Genomic DNA, 22,028 nt, shown 5'->3' with positions numbered 1-22,028 from the left:
CATCTTTTAGTTAAAGTAAAACCATTGTGGAATTAACTTTTGTGTCATAATGACACATACCAGAAACATTAGTCAGTAAAAATATAGATTCACCCATTAAATGAAATTTAAAAAGACAATAGATGATAATTAAATGTAATATAAAAAAAAGAGTTTTGCATTTCCCTGCTTCTAAACATTTTGATGATTTCTTATGTACTTTAATGTACAGTATGCTATGTGTAGGAATCTTTAGATGAATGGAGTGGTTTTCACCATAAGCAGTATTTGAAAACAAAAAGAAATACAGAGGCACCAAAGGACCACAGCACAGATTAAGGTGAGATGAAAACCTAAATGGCACAGACAGTGCAGGAATGGAGAAAGAGCAGCTAAGGACCAGGACAAATACTCCAAAAGTCTGTGAAGGGAAAATGACTGTTTTTTTTAAAAAGGTGTAAGACAGATAGAAAACACTTCTTTCTACTAACAGGGTGCAAAAGACAAACACTCAATAGCTGATTTTTGTGAACCAATGCAACACACATTTTTATGAGTAAATTGCAGGTTTGCTGCTTACTTTGTTTTTTTTTCTACTGTATGAGATAAAGAGATAAAGCTATCAACGTGCTTTTTAATCTGACAGCGTCTAAGAACACAGGAAACCATCATTTAATTGGAAGTTTAACAAAAACAAGATTAATGAGCTTTTCAGTTGCTAAAAAAGTTCCATCCCTTGCAGTGCTACCTTTAGTAGAACCACAGTAAACAGCATCAAACAAACAAGCCTATTAGGCTACATTAAACCTCTACTAAGCAATCTTATTCCTGTATTAAGATTAGCACTACTTTATTAGACATTTATTAGTTAATGGTGCATTTATTAATATCTGCATCACACACACATATATATATATATATATATACATATATATATATATATATATATACATATATACATATATATATACATATACATATATATATATATATATATATACACATATATATATATATATATATATATATATATACATATATATATACATATATATATATATATATATATATATATATACACACACACACACACACACACACAACTATGCCTTAAAATCCCATTTCCTTAATTAGTTTTATACAATTATTTAGCAAGCATTCCATTTTTGATATAAAACATGACTTCATTGGTTATTGTGTAGAATTATATAATGTAATATTGATGCCATACATAAACATCACCATCACCGCATACTCAGACATGAGTATATTCACTGTTTGCAAAAACAGAAGTTAATGTTGAAAAATTAAAATAGTATACTTTTATAATGAGCAGCAGGGGTTATTTTGCCAAGCAACATGATGATGTCATAATATCTATAGATACGTAAAGATGTACCTGTGCTCGAATGTTGGTTGTTTCATGGACAAACAAACAAAAATACAGATTGTATTGTCTATTTATGGTAAGATCATTCTAAAAAAAATTATCATAAAGCATTACCAAGTGTTTTTTTTAACACATTTGGAAATGTTACCAACTGGTTTAATAATCTCTTCTTCGAGCAGCCGAGACCTCAAAAGCTTTTCAGTGTCGCCCCAAAGTGAATCACACATCACAAACTTTGTATTAACATTTTTTTGGAGTCATTTTTAAGCATCATTTAAAAATAACTGGGTAGTAACAGTGGGCGGGATAGTGGTATAGTGAAACTCCTCAGTAGTCCGCACTCAAAGATAAAGTCGGAAAGACGAAAGCTTGAAAATGACGAGTTTAGTCATTTCAAAGAGAATGTTTCTACAGTGTTGCTATTATCAACTCGGTTCATAACATTAAGAATATTAATTACTAATCACTGTGATAGGATGTGGAAAAGAGAGGAAGATCAATTTCAAATGAGTCAGAATGAGTCAAAGGAAGTAGATCTGACTGTGAAGTTAAAGAGAGTTCAGTTCAACAAAAAACTATTGGAGCTAGAACTAATGATTGCGCTACACTGTTGCCATACCTCAGGACAACAAAGACAACTACAGAGAAAAGCGCTAATGAGAGCATCATCTGTAACTGCGCAGACAATCAAGTAACATGCTTCTACGGCAGGCTGATATTATCATTATCTCTGTGATAATGTGGTCTCTTTCTTACCATGATAACTTAAGACAAAAAAGCCGGCTCCAGAGAAGTCCGAGTGGAATTTGATGAGGATGATGTTGGACGTTGAATAGACGGACTCCAAAGCTGTGTTTCCGCTGAACTGTCCAATCTGAGGAGAAGACTGATCTGGACCATCCCTGTGGTAAAAAACCCCAGAATGAAACACAAAGAAAACATACACAAAACCTGTGTGACCAAGAAGACAGCGAGAGAATAAAGGCCCATAAACGAGTGGACTTGATCTTTCTTTATAGAACAATGGGCTTGAACGTCCACCTAAGATATAATTTGAATAAGTTATTGCAGTCATCGGTGACAGTTAGATGGCTATTTATGTTCAGGAAATGGTTGCTCCAAGGCTAGAAACAAAGACAGAAGAGACTTGACGATTTTTTATGAGACCTGCTCCATTAACTGCAAATGCAGATGGACATTGTGTGACAAAGTGCTGGCTCCAACAGCGATTGTGCATGGCTATGGGCTCATCTTCCTTCTCAAAACAATACAAACCACAATGTCAAAAAGCTCATTTAGATAAGAAGTGCTCTGAAATTTAGATTCAAATTCTCTGACAAAGTAACAGCTCTTGATAACACCACAACCCACAAATCTATGGCTCTCTTGTTCTTGCTTGGGGATGAGTTCATAAATATTGACTGAACTGTTGACAGATCATAAGAATAACAAATGTTAGTCCTGGTGTAGACTTGGCTTCACTGTTCCCACTAATATGGGCCTGGCATTCGCAAAAAGTCACACAATTACCCGAGAAGGCAGGCAGGAGGTTATCCATCAAATGGCAGGTCATGCTCTCAGTGAACATATTTCACCTTTAATGACAGCACCAGCTGTCAGACTGGAACTAACCAATATCAGACTCATTATCTGTGATTAAAAAGCATAATCATGAAGTTAAATTAAATGATTATTTCCTGCTGTTAAGTGTTTTTGGAAGAGACTAATTATACCTGCCAGGTTATGAACAGAATCATCCCCTTCTCTGATTCGCATTGGGTGGCTCAGAGTCATCAGAGCAGTTGCACTTATTGCCTTCCACTGCTTGATTACAGCTGATGCACTCGCTCGCTAACATTTATTAGTATGTCAACGCAACACTTTCAGTACAGAATAGGCTTTAAAGATAAGGTTGCACAATATATAGAAACATCTGTGACATATATGGAAACTTTTGCAGTGGATCGCTGTAGCAAGCCTCCCAGTTTGAGACCAATTAGCAGACTAAGCGACTGTCAGGTCGGCTGGCTCTGGACTGAAGAGACCGCTGTGAAAATCACACCTCTACCACTGACACCGCGCTCTCTATGGGGAGCCAGCATGATTGCGTGACTAAGATCGGGAATTTTTACCGCATTCTTGTGTCGTCTTTGCTTCAGTCCGTCCACTTTTCTGACAGACCAAAGGGTCAGAAACACGCTGTGCGACCAATTCATGGAATTCACACAATCAGCTGTGGGTGGGCGGCACATGCTTCAACTGTGTCGTGGTGTGGGAAAGACAGGCTGGATATCGCACAACTATAGACTAAAACTAGAGCTAAACAAGTCACACACCAACTGCTGAAGAAAACAAGCTGCTATTTTCAGTGGATAGCTGCTAAAGAGGAAGGTCTGCAATGTCATGTTTGTGTAGAAGCCAAACAATACCATAAAGCAATAAGTGTGAAATTACAGATTTGCTTGATATAACTGAGCTATACACCATCCTGTAGCACTCTGAGGAGTGAAGCAATGGATCAAATGAATTAGTAAGCTGCAGCAATTTTGCTAACAAGTTAAACATTACAGTCAAGGAACTGCTGTTTTTCTATTCCTAAATGTCTTATTCCTGCTTTTCTGACATTTTACAGCCAAATCAAATCACCAACTGAGCTTGAAAACTTGATTTATTCCTAGAAAGTTAGGTTAATGAGTTAGATTTGATATTGGAGTGAGAAACAGTTGACAGAGTTGCAATCCTGTGAGGCTTCTTCTCAAGTCTGAGGAAAAACGGAACTGTAAAAGCAGTTTTGACAGCATGGCAAGCGCGGAGCTAATCATATCTATAATTTCATGACTTCTACAGACAATAAAGGCATCTTGGAATATCAGGTGGTGAATGTTGTGAGAAAAATACCTTTTATATTTAAATCTGAGCTAAATTAAAATCTAATTTTCATTATATTTTCTGCTGACCTAAAAAGTTGAGAGTTCTCAGACTTTCTAAAGAGGAGAGAAAGTTTCTTGTTAGAACAATTTTACAGTTTCCGTGTGGCTAAAGAAACAGCCAGACCTGGACATCTGGAAGGTTGGCAGTGCTTACAGAAAGACAGGATAACAACAGAACAAGCCAGACATTCGGTCCTTCTGTGCTGGTCTAAAAATACACGATTTGCAAGGAAATGTATCAGCAGCAAACCACGTCTTGTCCTGCTGTTGTGTTCTTTTTGCTCAGCCCTGCCTCAAATGCCTATGCGGCTACATCGCACCCTGTTGTCTTTTTATAGGAAACAGGAGTAGGTGGAGGGACTCTGGAGAAAGGGGCAGCATCATGGCACCCGTAGCAATAAACGATGCAACGTATTTATGGTTCTGCTACCACCTTGTACCTGCAGATATCTATGTAGCGTGGTATCTAAGCACCATTTAAGCACCTGCATTGACAAAATGTCTAGTGTTGCCAATGGCTGTTTTCCTCAAGAAGAATAATGAAGAGAGAAGTCAAGGTTGGTTAGCTGGGAAGCGAACGATGTATTGTATATAACATATAAGGCTGGCCGAGCATTAAAGATAGTGTAAGGGACAGGCCAAAGAAGAGAAAGACCTATGGCTAAAAACAAAAATGGGTAAACCGTGACAAGAAGAAAATTATATCAGAGTGACTTTATATGCATGACATGGTGTCTGCAGTCATAGTAACCTTGCAGGAATTTAGCCAATTAGTGGTTAGCTCTGAAAAGATTTTAAAGAGCGTAGCATCCGGCTAGAGAGAGAGAAAAGAAAGTGTGTGTGAACAGAAAGTTATGTGGTACAAATTAAATAGTTATTCAGTCAAATAAAACATTTCTTACTTAAACTCACTTGAGGCAGCGAGAAGAAGGGATAGCATTATAATAATAGCACATAATGAGCATGAATACTGTCAGTTAAGAAGTAGAGCAAATATAAAACGTGCTAATTGAAAAAGTAAATAGCACCTACCAGACAGTAATGTAGTCATATATGGGCTCTGTGCTCAGTACAGTAAAGTTGATATAAATCCCGTGTCCAGGAGGAACTCGAACGCTCCACACACAGTCCTGGAAATTTGGGTATTCCTCAGGATGGCCGGGAGAGTAAATGGTTCCGTTTAATGACGTGATGTTACCACCGCAGAGTGCTGCAAGTGAGAATATTAACAGAATTGCCCTTAATAAATTACCCGCAAATTAGAACTGCCATTGTGAAGCTTCAATAATTGTCGGGATCGCTGTGAAAGAAAATGTCTCTATCACTCATGTAATGACCACTGGATAACACCTTAACACCTTTAATAAATTGTCATTACATTTTTATTTCTGTCCCACAGCTCAGCTGACTCTCAGCTGTGCTGATGTTAGAACAATATGGCTCAATATGAAATGTTATCATCTTGAAATTAGAACGATTTCTTTCATGTGTGGAGTAAACAAAACAATAAGAGTAAGATAATTTATAGTGAGAGTGAGATTATTAATCTTTACAACAGTAATAATATCTGTCCCTATATATATGTATATTGTGTTTATATCATTAAGAGACTATATTGTTATGATAGCACCACATATCCTCCAAAAAAGGCATCTTTGAGAGTGAAAGTTGATGAAAGCACATGTATGTCTAACAAATTAAGGAATTTATTATAAAAAGAATTCATAGAGAAACTTCTTCATACTTCTTTTGGAATTTGTAAACCCGTGCATTATGATTTATTATGTGGTGATACATTATTATTAAGTGCCCTGTAAGCCTGTATGAGAGGACAACAAAAAGATGCAGGAGACTCAATTGAAATCCAGCTAAAATGATCAATCGCCTTTGATCAAAGAAAAAGATGAGTAGGCATAAGAATAATCACGTAATTTACCTTCACATCGTGGTAATGGGTGATTCCAGTTCCTGCTAATTCCATGCAAACATGTGAGCGAGGCTTCTCCAATCAGAGAGTATCCGGGCAGACACTCAAACGACACCGTCATCCCAACACTGAAATCTGTGCCAATCACGATGCCATTTCGAAACGGTCGAGGGTCTGGGCAACTCTGGAGCTGGTAGGCTGCAGAGATAATAACATAAATTATTCAAGAAAAAAATCAACGAGGCAGAAACGTTTTTTTAATTTAGTCCTGTAATGTGCAACTCATGACTACGAGCCACAGTATGAACTGCAGCTTCAACTGTGAACAGTCAGTTGGTTGAAAAAACTAAAATCAAGCAAAATAAATATATACAGCAAATCGATCCTTTCTAACTCTGCATAATGAATCATCGTTCAGCACAAAAAAAGTGGAACAGGATACAGCCAACCATACAACCATACGAAGCTCAAAGGAGAATTACTCTCAGTTAGTGTTGCTGGTAAATTGTATACATTTCAGATTACATGTTAATAGTGTAATCTGAGTATCCTAAAGTACCCTGAATGTGTTTAAAAAAGGAAAAAATCTTAATCATCCTATTTAAAAGCTGCTTGTCCAAAAAGTTAGTTAAAAAACACTCATCATCTTTGTGACTTGTTTTGCTGTCAAGTCATTATTAACAGGCATGTCAGTGACAGCCAAGGTAAGCGTCTCATCTGTTATGATTGACAGCTTCGATACCATCAGTCCCGCCTCTCCTTGATTCTGGTTGGTTAATGAGAGAGAGAAGCGACACTGGCGAGAGCACTACTTTTCTCCATGTTAAACTATTTCCACCCAAGAGCGTCAGTACGAGGGAATAAAGCTCAGAGCTGAGGGTGATTTTTGCACGCCGATGAGCTTCATAGGCTGTTTGCGGAGACAAATGCTAAATGATCTTTACTTTGTAATTAAAGGAAAAGTTAATTTAAAAGAAAAAATGACTACTGTAACTCTGTATTCCTCTGGCTTGCTTAAAAAAATCTGCAATCTTCAGCTAGAATTTAAAATTGTCACAGAAAAAAAAAGAAAGATGCGGCCATCCTGCATCAAAAAAGATAGTTCTCGTTTTTAACACGATGCCAAAATATTCTCAAATCACATCCGCCAGCTTGAAGTTAAAACATAATTGTTGCATAATTGTCCGCAGCCGGTGCTACAATAGCCAGGGCTTGGAAGGAAAACATGTCACTGAGACAGACAAACACTGGGAGAAATAATGGTAATGGGTAAAATGAAATTGAGGGTATTCATATTTTCCCCGTTTTAAAACACTGTGGCAGTGCTGCTGTCAAGAGATAAAAGGTATTATTCATCAGCCACTGTAATATTCACATTAATGGAATTAGGCGAAACATATTTAGGCTATCTACAAGATTTGTCATAATAAATATAAGACTACTCAAACCATTTTAGTGCCAGACAGAATAAATATAAAACTCCTCTCATCATTGAAATTAATCCAAATTGAGGACCTGCATGCACCCAGTAATCTTTTTGGCAAGCTGCTTCTGTAGTCAAGAAACATTTTTATCCCAGTAGATGAATTCGTTGTTACGGTAATCGCTCCTGAGAAATCAAGTCACAGTGAGACAGTTGTTTCCACGTCGGCAACAGTCGTGGTCTGCTCTTGTTGTCTCTCTTAGGAAATGATCGCTGTAAACAAGATGTCGGAGAGGTGCTTTTAGAAGCAACGTTTACCTTGATACGTGATGTGGAACCCGGGTTTGTTCTGTGAATAGTCACTGTGGAAAAAAAAGCTGGTTTGGTGGGTGGTGCTGAACAGAGGTTTGGGCATGACTGGGCCGCTGAATCGGTCAATGACAGAGCCCGTCTCCAGCGTTCCGCTACGGATCTCCAAGTAATCGTGGATTGCTTCAGTGGAGAAGTTCAAAAATTGGAGATGGATGCCTGGGAAAGAAAAAAGCAATACGACGCGTGACGTTATACGGATAAAGTCTCTTGAAAAATACTTGCACTTTATCTCATCACCAAAACCAAAAGCAAACAGAGAAACAAGAAAGAAGTGCTACAGACAGAGAAAACAGATTCTCACACAAACTCAAAGAAAACACTTGTTTTAAACTCTACTCAAAAGTTGACAGTGTTTCTTACCAAAGCCGACAGGTAAGTTCACCATCCATGTGCAGTCTAATCCACTGGGGTAGTTGCCGGGGTAACCAGGACTTAGAATCACTCCACTTACATCTGTCATAGACCCACCACAATGGGCTATACACCCAAACACACACATAAATAACACAGAAAGAAGGAAAAAAGGAAAAGAGTGTTTCAGCGTTGAAAGCAACACATCAAAAGCAGGAGGCTGACCTCACAGGAGGAAGCAAACATGCTTCTCTTTTCAAAAGACACCGCTACTGACTCGAGATTTTATATCTATAACCTGATATTTTGCAAGTTTAAATAAAAAGTTGACTTTAATTAATGCACACGCTAAACATGTTAGCGTTGTTTGAGCTGAAATGTGTCCAGGGCTTGTTTGTGCAGACTTTGCCTCTGTGCATGTTGACGCTTTGGTTCGCTCTGCATGTTTATGGCAGGGTCTGATTTAGCTTTGGGTCAGTAGTATTCTGCACAGAATACCAAATAATCAGCTCATCACAGGAGAGTAAATTGATCAAACAGCTTATTTCCCAGAGAGCCAGTGAAGGCGGTGGAGGCTGATTGCATCATTTCTGCAGCACTGAAGTTTTGCATGTTTCCCAGCACATCCAGGCTTGAATGCATATGTGTATGTGTGTGTGGATGGGTGTAATGTTGAGGAAACACCTACCGATACACAGCGGTACAGGATAGTTCCATCTCCTAACAGGTCCGGGCATACAGGTTATATGGGCATTGCCCTAAAATGATAAAAGCAACCACAATCTTTTCTTAGAAACGACTAAAGAAATCCCTGCCAGTGACTGCACTGATTTAAACATGCTGTTTTACATTTTTTCCATTAATCACTGTGCATTTACATTAATAGTACAGATCTGTATATTAAGCAGAACTTGACAGAATACTGTACAAAAATTGGGCAGACCACACCAGAGACATGCATTATTCAGGAGTTATGCAAACCACATCAGAGTTGTATGTTTAGCAAGAGCTGTGTAAACCACTTGAGAGTGGGGTTTCCTTTTGACTCTTTTAAATAATTTTTGGTTTATGCAGCCAGTGGATAAAAAGAATGAATGGTGGCAAAGCTGAACATGCTTTTACATTAAAAAACCTAGATATCTGGAAATCAGTTTGCATTAAACAACTAGCAGTATTTGTGATTTATGTTCATCTGCCACTTAATATGAAAAGAAGGACCAACGTGTGGATTTTTTACCTGAAGAGAGTATCCTTGTTCGCACGAAAATTGCACAACATCCCCCACCATGAACCTGTCTCCTTGTCTAATTCCATAGTTTGGAGTCTGAGGTTCTGGACATGACTCCAGACCAATAGCTAATAAGAAAAAATAACATGATTATTTGGAAATACTGCATGCCTCTGATAAAAATGCTTTAAAGATATAGATGTACCTGTATATTCCAGGTGAAATCCAGCAGCTGAGACACTAATATCAGAGCTGAAGCTGAGATAGAGGTTGTTAGATGTACTATTCAGGAGAGGGGGGATAGTAGTGCCTGAAAGCAGGGAGAAAAGGAGAAGAGGAACAGAGGGCCATGATCACATTTTTTTCCTCATTTTTCAACTAAGGCCTTTAAAGCACATCTTAGTTATCTGACAGCAAAGGAGACAACAAAGGCCTCCCAAACCTACATTTTTACTTTTTTTTGTTAGTGAAGTGCTCTCGAAGGAGGGAGAAGGGAATTACTTTTATTTGAGACATCTGTTTTATTTTAAACCACTTTTCAAATGTTGGTTTGACCTACTTAGCGTGGCAGGGGAGAGTACAAAGTTAAAAAAGAAAATGGGGATGCAATACTGAAGCAAAGCTGGCACAGCACGTCAGTATAATCACGACCCTTCAAAATAACGTATTAGATGATCTTTTATGCAAAGGAATATGAGCATACTCCAGTCTCCTTATTAGCAGAAATGCCATTTATTTTTCTTGGCATGCTTCAAGATGCAACAGTGGTAACAACATTTCCTGATATAAGCTACTTGTGGATTTATATTTCGCAATCACCACTTCAGAATAAAAAAAGGCTCGATTTGCATTGTGTTGTGCTCGCTGGCAGGTGTGCCAGAAACAGAGACAGATCAGCAGTGAAACGGGTCAGTAGATGTTATTGGTTGCCTGTTGTGAGGGAAAATAATTAGCACATTGCTGAATAGTCTGCAGCCCCCCTGTTGTTGTTTTTACATTATCATTCATTATCATGACGGAAAATAAAAAGTGCTTTTTCCCCATAATAATAATTCCTGATTGATGCCAAAATAATTAACTGCATTGATTTAACTATCGCAGTTATTTGAGGATGGATGACAGTATTAATTAAGAGTTGTAATTAACCCTAATAAAAAACCCTACAAAGATTTATTCATTAATTATATTTTTACATGAAATCCAGATAGAATAATGTTATTCTAATTGTGTTCCATATAATCTCTAAACTAGCTTACTATAAAGATGTCAAGTCCTCTCATAGATTATTTAATACAACTAGGAGGTACCCAGATGACTTTGCTTCCCTAAAAGCAGTATAGGTTTCCTGAGGAGATTATGACTTCTCCTTTGGGCAGTGGTCTGAATTATATGAAAAAGTAAATCTGGAATACAGGTTAAATCCAAACTGAACAGACATTTTGGTTGGACATGAGGTGCTGGGAAATTGTAGGGAATTTCCATTTTATGGCTTAGTCACACTAGAGTGAAAATAGGACAGCAACCTTCTTGCAGGTACGAAAAACTGGTACTTGCCCAGGGATTGCACTGAAAATGCATTTCTTTGCACTTGCAAGTGGTTCCTTCAAAGAATCGTCACCCAGAGTTTGAGAATGTTGCATCCAAAACTTGGTGGCCACTTCTGATTGCAAGGTGATTGCACAGGTCATCTGGTGGAGCGCAACCTGTGTGGTCTGACTCAGATGCCATTTATCTGTTTGTTACAGAAGTCTCAACTCAGCTGCTGACTGGTTGTATTCTGCTTATGTTCCTATATAAATGTCACTCTGGATTTAATCATTGTTATTCTTAATCTCTGGCTCTCCTCCACACCCTAACTTTGTCTTGTCTTCCTCCCCTCACCTCTAACCAGTGCGCCTCCCTGAGCTTGGCTATTCCAAAGGTTTCTTCCAGTTAAAAGGGAGTTTTTCCTTCCCACTCTCAGCAAAGCACTTTATTATTGAAGGGTCTTTACCTTAAAACATGCCTTGAGAAAACTGTTGTTGTGATTTGGTGCTATATAAGTAAATATAAATTGAAATGAACTGAATAAAATGCGGGTTGTTGTGCACCTGTGTCATTCTGCAGTTAAATCGCTGTCCTCCAGCAACTGCGTCACTATTTGTGGGGCAATTTCTGAATTTCTGTTTTGAAACTATGAGGTTCTGTCAGGACCCTGAATGTAAGCAGTGACTGGGAATTTTTTTTTAACGCAGGATGTCTGCGAATAACTTACACAGCTTATTGCTTTCTTGTCTTTCTGTCCATTTTGACACAACTGACAGCAAGTGTTCGCAGAGCTGGTCCCCGTGTTTAAAGCAGCCATTTTAAAAGCAACAAGATCGCAAGTTCATTGGACACAGTTACAATAATTTGACGTTTTGCAGTCTCTAGCCACAGTTTCCTCTGGTATGCATGTAGCATGAGGCAATGTAGAGCAGCTGCATTGGACCCGCTTACTGTTTCAGGTAATTATATGGCAGGTACAAGTGAAAATCAACAATTTTGTATAAAACACAAATACTGAGAGCAATAAGTTTGTAAATCCTCCTGAGAACTGAGGAAAAGGGAATTTTCCCATTGAACTTCTTGTGTGATTTCCTTCCTCTTTGCAGCTAAAAGAAGCCACCCAAACACATGAGATATCAATGGAAAGCCCAGCGTGCCCTCTATTTAGCACATCAGGACTTAGTAGCAGCTTAAATAAGTCAAAAGATATAGACCAAAAACAAATATCCAACACAGAGGAGTTCTGCAAGCCCCAAAAACAGATTTATGACTCACATAACACTGTTGCTTTTCACTGAAGCAGAAAAACAAATATCATCATTTAGACAAGATAAGAAAATCATTAGTGCAGAAAAGTTATCTTAAAGGTTTCGCTAACAACACAGTGCAGTAAATTTTGGGACCAATAACAAATATGAATAATTCCACTAATACTGAGTTTGACAGATCATCTTTACTCCTAACGGGAAATTTGGCTGTAAGAGGATCAATTAGTTTTGCAAAAGATATTTTTTACATATCTTTCAAAGGAGATTTTTGACACAGGCCTTACTGGGTATGTAACTCAGCTCCTGCTGAGACGCTAAATGCATCCAGCTTAACTCAAATTGCAGGGAGCCACATGAGCAGATTTCACATTTTATTTATTTAACTGTCAAGACTGGCTGTGATCAGCCTAAAATACAATCCACTTCTTATTGTTTAGTTATCAGTGGAATGAAAAGCTTCCTGAAATTATCTGAAGCATTTGATAAACAGCATAACAATCTCTAATTGAAAACTCAATTGCTTGGTATCAGACTTACTTCCATAAGAGCAGTATAAACCTTAATATATAATGCCTTAGTAATCATTTCCCAGCCCACTATAGATCTTCAATGATGCAAAACTGGGAATCAGAAATAGGTTGTTTGATGGTTACTGGTGTACTGTGCTAGAAAATGCAGTATTGTTATCCACTAAATATATACAAATTCAATAAATCTCACACAAGATGGACTGCACTCCTTTTAGACTAAATAGCGTAACTGTGGGCTCTCGTGCATGTACCTTGTACATTATTGTAATCTTAAATTCCCATATTTTCTTCGAGTATGTCACTTCTAGTGCATTTAATATTGAACTATTCCCAGCACTATAGAGTTCTACTTGAGTAACACCATAAAAAAATGATGGAAAAAAGTTTACCAGAGTAGCTTCCCAGTCTTGGTGCATGGTTGTCAGCACCGTCGTAAAAATCCAAAGAGTCCCAGTTATGCTCAGTGGCAAAACTCACGACTTGTATCTGGAGAGAGAGAAAAAAAGAAAACACAAGTGATTCTTAGATTTTTTTTGTCTGTCTTTAGTAAAATTCCCCAGATTGCTATGAAACTGCATTTGGTACAATGTTCAACAGTTTATTAAGCTTAAATTGACAGAATTAAAACCCACACATACTGTTTTTAATCTAAATGTTTCACAAAACAATCTATTGAGACGGAGCAGCTTCAAAAACAATTATCATTCTACTTTTAAATCAAAGGCTGGAAGGAAAGGAATCAAAGGGATATACAAACACTTTGAGGTGCCTGTCATTTCAAGGGACTGCACCTTGTGTAAAAGGCATCTTTGCCTTTGTATTTGTCCGTGATAGCAGTTTAGCTTACATGCAATCAGGCCTTATCTTTCATGATTAGATCCTATCTAGTTATCTCTGGATGGCCCCTCTCTCAGAAACCATCCATCCATTCATCCTTCTAATAATATCTTATCTTCCCTGAGATCCTGCCTGCTCAGCTTTTAAGCCAATGATACATAGGTCAGCCAGGAAGCAGCATGTGACAGTTACTACCTGTATTCCAGCTCCTTCTGGGACAGAGACCTTCCAAACACAATTCTGGTTGTTGTCATATGGCTCTGGGTAGCCAGGCGACAGGATAGTCCCGCGGCGAGAGGTCAATACGCCCCCACAGGGAACTGGGAGAGAGAGGAGTGAGTGCACAGAGCATAGTAGAGGAGAAAGGAGAGAAAAAAACCAGAGGTTAAACAACACTTTGTAGACAAATTACAGGAAAGCAAGACAAAGTGAGCCATTCCAACCATGCCCTTAACAGAAAGAGATACCAAAGAGCCTATCTGGATAACATATATGACTAGAGTGCATATGGATTGCAGTTGTTTGTATTTGTTTTAAATTGTTTTTCAGTTATGAGCGTCTACTGTGCAATCATGCTGATACTGCATTCAGAAATAGATAAACAAACTCTTCTGTCCTGTGTCTGATTTTCAGATTCATATTTACCTATACATGTTGGCAAAGTGTCATTCCATTGCGCCAGGTTGTCCGGTACACTCTCACAGCGAATGGCAGTAGAGCCATGCAATGTGTAACCGGGGTTGCACTCAAATTGCACCAAGGCGCCGACTGCAAAGTCATTACCAAGACGTTTCCCGAAGCGTGGCTCGGGGACTGAACTGCACTGGGTGGAGCTAGTCCGGGGTACAGCTAAAGGAGAAAAAAAAGAAAGTGCCCCAGTGAATAAACTGAAGTGTATCACTGTCACTGCATATGGGAAACATGTTTAAAATTTCAAATTAAAATTTTCTTTAAATAAATGTAACAAAGGGCGAGAAAACGCATACTCAAGATGATGTGTACAATCAAAATGTTCTGTTTAACTGAAAAAGTAGCAAACAATGCAGTAATGCATGGTAATAAATGCATAGTAATAAAAAAAATGCTCATCATTATAATAGAAATGGCAATAATAATATCAATAATGACCTTGGTAGACAAAATGAAATCCCTTAGCGGTTTCTGGTCCAACTGTGGTGAACTTTATTGTAATCTGGTTTCCTGAACTCAGAGGGAGAGATTCACCTAGAGATGAAGTGGAAGCAACAACACGTTATGAGGCTGAGGCTGAGTGACTGTCATCTGTTCAACTATCCACAATTAAAATCAACCATCCTTACCAGAGTGTGACCCAGAGAGAGAAGACAGGAGTGTGTTTTGTTGAGTGGGTCCGTCATAGATCTCCACCACGTCATTAAGAGACGTCTGGAACAACACAAACTGGCCGAAGAGAACTGGAGGTAAAAATGGGGGAGAAAAGAGAGAAAGAGATGAATTAACTGCAACTGAATGGCAGCAACTTATTATTCCATGCCACTGTCTGCTGCTGACCTTCCAATGATAAAATTAACCTGTAATACCTAATTTAAATGTTATTAAGCTGCAGTGTCACCTTCTATTTGAGGCCAACTATTGGTATAAAATTATATAACACTTATTAGTCAAAACGCTACCTTGCCTTCATCATGCTGTAGTCAACACCACCACCCCGCCACCCACACCCTTCTCCTCATCAATTGGCAACAGTGTATCAGTGTTGTCAGCTAGCGGGAGATGCTAATCTTGCAAAGACCGACTTGGATTTGGTAACGTACGCTAGCAGAGCAAGACGCTTTTCTGTCCTTTCTTCTGTATTGCAAGTTTGAGTGAAAGCCATATAACAAAGGCGGTAACCTGTCAACTCTGAAGTGCCACTCACACACTGAAACTGATCCAATCACGTTTCCTTGCGAAGAACACCTGCAGGGACTTGGCAATTAATGACATGCTACCGCTGGAAGACAGATGTGTAGGAAAGGAGGAAGGAAATACACCCAATACTTCCATACAGTAACAAAAGATTAAATTTCAGAGTGCAGCTGTACGGGCAGGTAGCATTAGACAGTCCCGGAGGTATTTTCTCAAACAGGTACAATTTGCTCTGTCTCGAATGATCACTGTACCATCAAACCAATCATTAGTAACCTGAAGATGTAAATTGGTAGGTGTAGTTTTATTGTTCGAAGCACATGTCCTATCTAAAAAAAAAGTCCTCTGGGATAAATTACACCGATCTGGAGCTTTCTCTTCCACTCACTGCACACATGCACATATATATCACCTCCACACCCCGCCTTGCTCTCACTTTGGCCCCAAAGGCTGAGGTGTTAAGGATTAAATCTGAACATTGCCAAGGATATGCTGGTATAAGAAGGTCACTGGTCAATTTATACAAGGCTGCCTCTCTCTGAGGATCTCTTTTAAGGTTTCAGTCACATTTTGCGGAAACATAGCTCTGGCTCACCCATGATCCTCTGTGCTTTCGTGAAAATTCTCATGTTGTTTTATTGACAAGCAAAGCAGGATGGAAACGATGGATTTTCAGTCGCCACCGAATTTTTCCCACAGTCAAAAAGGGGATTAAAACAAATCATTAAGAAAGCGTTTAGCTTTATATGGTAAACTACCCTCTTATTGTCATGTTTTATTGGCATGTCATGGTTTCTGCCTGCCTGCAGACATCACTGCCCACTATGTAAGGATTTTTAGGAAATCAGAGCGATTAGTTTCCCTCATTCCTTGCTGTGATATTGACATACTGCACAGCAGGCGGAGGAGTTCACACCTGAAACTGTTTCAAAATACAGTACACATTCGTCAACATTTGCACACAGATTCATGAATTTATAAAGTATGATGGTACACAGGGAATAGCTAACACACCTCAGCGGTACTAATAAAAAAGCCCACACAAAGTCACAGACATTCACAGACACAAAGGAATTAATGATCACAGCAGTGTTGTCCTTTGCTATGTTAACCTCATCGCTCTCTGTTAGAGAAAAGCCTCTGCATGTAAAATCATATAGACCCTAGAGATCGGGTCAGCCATCTAGTTCTTAGAGTCCACCAAAGTCTGAACTGATCCACTGAATTTAAAATCAGGTGATTTTAAATGTTTGACTGTTCATTTGAAAGGTCTCTTTACTTCCTAACATCAGTTGGAGAGAAAACTGGGCGCTGATCCCTGTGGAGCTCCCGTGCCTACTGATGAGTTGCCTGAGTGGGTGTCCTCTGCCACGTAATCATCCAACAGGAGGTATAGCATCTCCAACAGGACATATGCCCAGGGTTTTCCCTACGTGCTGGTAAAACTGAAAGAGGCATTTGCACGAAGGGAGAAACCTCATTGACCATTAACCAGCCGAGTTTTTTTCGATTCCTACATCTCTGATCGCCTGACAGTTCAAACAGCAGGACTGCTGCAACCTCCAGCCTGGACCATTCAATTGCTGTAATTAAAAACAAGATATTTTACACAAGAATGACAGCTGCTTAAAAATTATGGGCAGTGCTGCAACTTAACAAAACAATCTGTCTTTTCACTCTGTGTGGGAGTTTTGGGAAGGCTCTCTCTGTGTGTCTTATACAACACGCAGACCAACCAAATGTTAGCTCCTCTCACTCAGAATTTCTACATGGAGGTGAAATATAATGAGACATCAACCATCCATGGCCTTAGGGAGAGCTGAGATTTATTCATAACACCACCAGGGCATAATTGGACATAACCCACCAATTACTGATTGTTTATTAAAGCTTAATTCACATTCAATGAGCAAATAGTTCTAATAATCAGTCAACAATGTTGTTCATTTATGATGTTGTAACTGATATTGTAGGCACAAATATAAGTTGTCCATCTCCACATTGATGGCATTCTTAGTTCGACAACACAAATCTAACTTAGTGTCCACTTGCAGGCTCTCTCCAGAGCTGTTAAATACAGTGATGCTCCACTCACACGTGTAGATTAGAGTCGCACTAGAATACGTTAAAATGCAATTCTGTATTCAGCTTGAATTTTGAGTGATATGAATATACCAAAATATTCCAGACAAAACTCCTAACAGCTGTGGCAAAAATAAGGAATTATTTACAGGTTATTTTCCAGCAGAAGCCTTTTACCCCCCCCCCTAATGATCACCCTCTCAGCACAGCCTCACTGTAACATGAAGAATCTGCTATAATATTCATATCCTTATTTATGTCTGGCTTTGAGACCACCACTCAAATGTGGCAGTCTCATCTCTAAATGTCACTACAATTATGAAACTCAGGCCTAGAGACAAATTAATGGCTAGAAAGCACATTTTTTATCACTTGTAATATAACTGATGTTTCTGCGTGTTTTCAAAACACTGAGGAAGCTTTTCAGAGGGCGCCACAAGATTCCCGCAATAAATCTGAAAAGATTTAATGCTGCTCTTTTTTTTCAGCGTAAAAAAAAAAGCAATACAATAATTATTTGAAAAGAAACTTGTGGCCACATGTTTAACTTTCAAAGCTGAACACAGCTGCATGTCTGTACTACGATGTACTGCATAGGTTGTTGAGCTCACCAAACTCTCTTGGTACGGATATAGAGTAGATGCAGGTCTGTCCGGAGGTGTAGTTTCTCGGGAAATTTGGAGATAAAACAGTCCCTTCTGATCCCGTAGAACGACTTCCGCACGGGGCTGGAGATTCAGACGTGTGCACAAACAGATAGCAGTGACAATGAATTCCATACAAGTAAATTCTACTTAAATAGAGTGAGTGACATATATGGTTTTTTTTTTTACCTTGACAGCTAGGTAATGCCCTGTTCCATCCAGGTCTGCCATCATCACCCATACTGCATGTCAGAGTAGAATAACCCTGTAAACAGACAAAAAGGAAAATGTAAGAAAACCAGTCCACGTAACTAATTAACCAGCCAACCAACACCGTTTAAAAATTTCTACCCGCCCAGCCATTCAACAAACCAATGAACAATCCATCCAGCAACCTAAGAAACAGCTACTCAAATCCCAAAATCCCAAATTCAGTCAACCCCTCAGTCATCCAAGTGGCTGTACCTGCAGTACATATCCTGCTTCACAGTAGAAGGTGACCGTCGAGCCCAGCTTATAATCAGATCCCAGCCTGGTCCCATTCAGAACCACACCTGGGTCGAAACAAGATTCCCTCAGCTTGGCTAGATGGAGTAAAGAAAAAACAAGTGTGAGTTAGAGAGAACATGAGGCAAAGGAAAAGTGACAGGCACACATGAATAATAGGGCAAATTAATAATAACTAAGTCTCTTGCAATAATCAAATGAGGCAGGCATTCCGTTGGCCTTTGTAACAGTCTGTTTGACTTAGCTGTCTTTGCCAAGATGGAGCAAGAACGATAACTTCATCCCCCGGCTTTTGTGTGCTACATGAACCTTGTAAATTATGGCCTTGGCCCCCCTCCCAAAAGATTAGTGGCCACCAGCATCAACTTAAGACTTAATTTCTCAGTCCATGCAAAGTCAGTGTTGACTCTTTTGTGCAAATGAATCAAACTCACACCTCCTTGACAGACTATTTCAACAGACACTGATTCAACGGGCACTTTATGCAGAGAGCAATAATTCTCTTTCATCCTGAATTTAGCATGGTACACATGTATATACACCTAGAGCTGGGCGATAGAACGATAACGATATGTATCGCGATATAACTTTTACTCGATAGAGAAATTAAGCTATCGCGATAGACCTCGCCGCTCTTGTCCTCAAAAAAAAAAAAAAAAAAAAAAGGTCAGCCAATCCAAATTAAGTAGCGCAGAGCCGAACCAATCACAGCCGCAGCGTCACGTCGCGTGACTTGTTACGTACAGCACAAGTGCCAAGCCGCACGTGTGTTTGTTTGGGAAGCAGCCAGCGGGTAATGGAGGAAATGAGTGTGCCGACTAGAAAAATCAACAGAGCGTGACCGAAGAGAAAACAGATGATGGTTCCAATGCCGGAGAGATTGTCAAACGGAAGAGCCATAGAAGTTCCGTAGTGTGAAGGTATTTCGGCTATTTCAAGTCTGACAAAAATAGAGTAGCGTGCACTGTAAATTGTGCCGAAAGCAAGTCTGGAAATACAATAAACTGGTGCATGCGTCACACTGTGCGCCACGTTATTGTTTCGGTGAAATGAATTTCTACAATACTGTTACTGTTAATTCTACTCTCTGCAGTGTTTAAATGCTTACATATACACACAGTTACTGTCCGTCCACACATACGACTCGGTTCTGCTTCTATGCCCCAGCTTTGTTTACTTTTTCCCACCGAGGCTTCTAGACTTCTGATTGGCCAACATTTCTGCACGGTTAGGAATCTAGCGCCACCTGCTGCTTTGGCATGTTCATAGCAGCGTTTTCCTTCATTTCTGCCTTTATGTGTGGACGGGATTATTTTTTAAAACGAAAACGGAAAATCTCAGTTTTCAAAAATACCCGTGTACGTGTGGACGTAGCCTCAGTCTCTGACTGGAAGCGCTAATTCGTCATTCGGCTTTTGTCAGACTAAAGTAACTGTTAAAACTGTTTGAAAAGCTCAGCTATACAACAAGGAGAGATTGAGAATTTCCTTTTAGTTCTCAGTTTATTTGATATTGACAAAAGTTAGTCAGTTTTGTCTGTTCTTCTGTAAAACAAACTAAGATTTATTTTTAGAATTAATATTTTGTTTCTAAGTGGAATTGACAATTTAGTCTGTTTCGTTTGTCCTATTTTGAAACTTAAACGCTTTAGCGGCTGCCTTTTGTGTAGTTTGCAATATTTGCCTTTATTTATCTGAAAAAGTCTCATGTTCCTTAAGTACATCTACCCTGTTGAACTTATTATGGGAAATAAATATTTAACATTTCACTACATATCGTACTGTGTATGACTGTGTACGTGACAAATAAAAAAAAAAAAATTGAATTTGAATTTTAAATAAAAACAAGCTGCTGATTATTTCACATTTTACTTGTGAGCAACGGCACATTTAAATCTTACAAATATAGTTATTTGGCTTATATCGTGATAGATATCGTTATCGCCTGAAATGAAAAAAACATATCGTGATATGAAAAAATCTCATATCGCCCAGCTCTATATACACCAACGTGTGAGTGGTCTTAGTGTGAGGTAAAAGAAAATATTGTTGTTATATTCTGCTGAAATTGTGTCATCATGAGTTTCTGTTATGTTTACTGTGGAAATCTTGAAGTAATTTCCCAAATGGCTTTCTTTAAGAAAAACACAAATGACAGAAAACAACATCAAGCAGAGGTGATTTAAAGATTCGAAATTATTTTTCAACAATCAATGGCTATAAAAAAAACCTTGCGGTTGAAATGTTTCAACTTTCCTTGTTTGTATCCTTAAAACAGAAAAGAACATAATAACTTAAGACTGACTCTCATGTAGTGGCCATATATATAGTGATATATAGTTAGGTAAATGTACTGTAGTGTGCCACTTCCATTTTTGTATATTTTTCTATGAAAATTGGATATTGGTGCATGAAAACATGGAAACACGGTTTGTACGATTCTAACAAGCTTGAAAGTCAAATTTTGACGTGACCCCAACTATTCTTCAACACAGCCCCGAATCTCGTAGGGAAGCTTTTGTCACGGTCCTGGGTCTTATGACCCAGTGTTTTGAGTTTTAGTTCATTTTGATGTTTATAGTTTATGTTAAGCCCTTCAGGTTTTCTAAGTTCATTTGTTACCATGCCTAGGTGATTTTAGTTCTTATTAATTCCCCCTCGTGTTTCCAACCCATGTTAAGTCTCCCCTGCTCTTCATGTGTTTCATGTCTGTGTCTTACGTTGTCAAGTTCTGGTTGTCATATCTGCGTTTCATTATGTTTCCTGTTTTATTTTGGAAGGAGTCGTGTGTTCTTGGTTCTTTGTATTTAGCTTCACTGCTCCTGTCATTAGGTTCATGTTAGTCAGCTGTTTCCTCATGTGTCTCCACTTCCCCTGATCACCTCATGTGTGTATTTAAGTCCTCTGTTTTTGCATGTCATTTGTCAGGTCGTCTGCTCATCCATACCCTCACTTCAGCATTCTATGTCAGTTCACCCCGTTTAAGGTTTTTCATGTTTAGCTTTAGTTCACCCAGTTTAGGCTATGGTTTAGTGTTCACCTGTGTCCTGCTGTTTGTACTCCCCTTTTGCTGGCCTCAATAAACGGCTTATTTTCTGTTAAATCTACGCCACGTTCAGTTTATGGAGTTGCGTTTGGGTCCTTTTT

At 38.8% G+C, this 22,028-nt stretch overlaps 1 protein-coding gene across 1 annotated transcript in view; it reads right to left on the bottom strand.

Moving 5' to 3' along the window:
• The window catches only part of csmd3b (CUB and Sushi multiple domains 3b), a 417,790-nt gene that overhangs the window by 50,704 nt on the left and 345,058 nt on the right, over nt 1-22,028 (bottom strand). The window contains exons 31-46 of the mRNA XM_085395224.1: nt 18,841-18,959; nt 18,565-18,640; nt 18,343-18,459; nt 15,082-15,195; nt 14,891-14,986; nt 14,408-14,611; nt 13,958-14,082; nt 13,315-13,411; nt 9,806-9,910; nt 9,610-9,728; nt 9,061-9,130; nt 8,382-8,498; nt 7,968-8,177; nt 6,236-6,424; nt 5,332-5,509; nt 2,126-2,271 (exon numbers count right to left, since the gene is read on the bottom strand). Of these exons, the coding sequence (XP_085251350.1) occupies nt 2,126-2,271; nt 5,332-5,509; nt 6,236-6,424; nt 7,968-8,177; nt 8,382-8,498; nt 9,061-9,130; nt 9,610-9,728; nt 9,806-9,910; nt 13,315-13,411; nt 13,958-14,082; nt 14,408-14,611; nt 14,891-14,986; nt 15,082-15,195; nt 18,343-18,459; nt 18,565-18,640; nt 18,841-18,959 (2,082 nt within the window). The remainder of the gene's footprint in view (nt 1-2,125; nt 2,272-5,331; nt 5,510-6,235; nt 6,425-7,967; nt 8,178-8,381; nt 8,499-9,060; nt 9,131-9,609; nt 9,729-9,805; nt 9,911-13,314; nt 13,412-13,957; nt 14,083-14,407; nt 14,612-14,890; nt 14,987-15,081; nt 15,196-18,342; nt 18,460-18,564; nt 18,641-18,840; nt 18,960-22,028) is intronic.

This window comes from Rhamphochromis longiceps, linkage group LG22, assembly GCF_057381845.1.
Source record: "Rhamphochromis longiceps isolate RC_006_pf linkage group LG22, R_longiceps_female_GT1.1, whole genome shotgun sequence".
NCBI classification, from domain to species: domain Eukaryota; kingdom Metazoa; phylum Chordata; class Actinopteri; order Cichliformes; family Cichlidae; genus Rhamphochromis; species Rhamphochromis longiceps.
The sequence above is the reverse complement of the archived record's forward strand: the minus strand, read 5'-3'. Positions and strand labels throughout refer to the sequence as shown.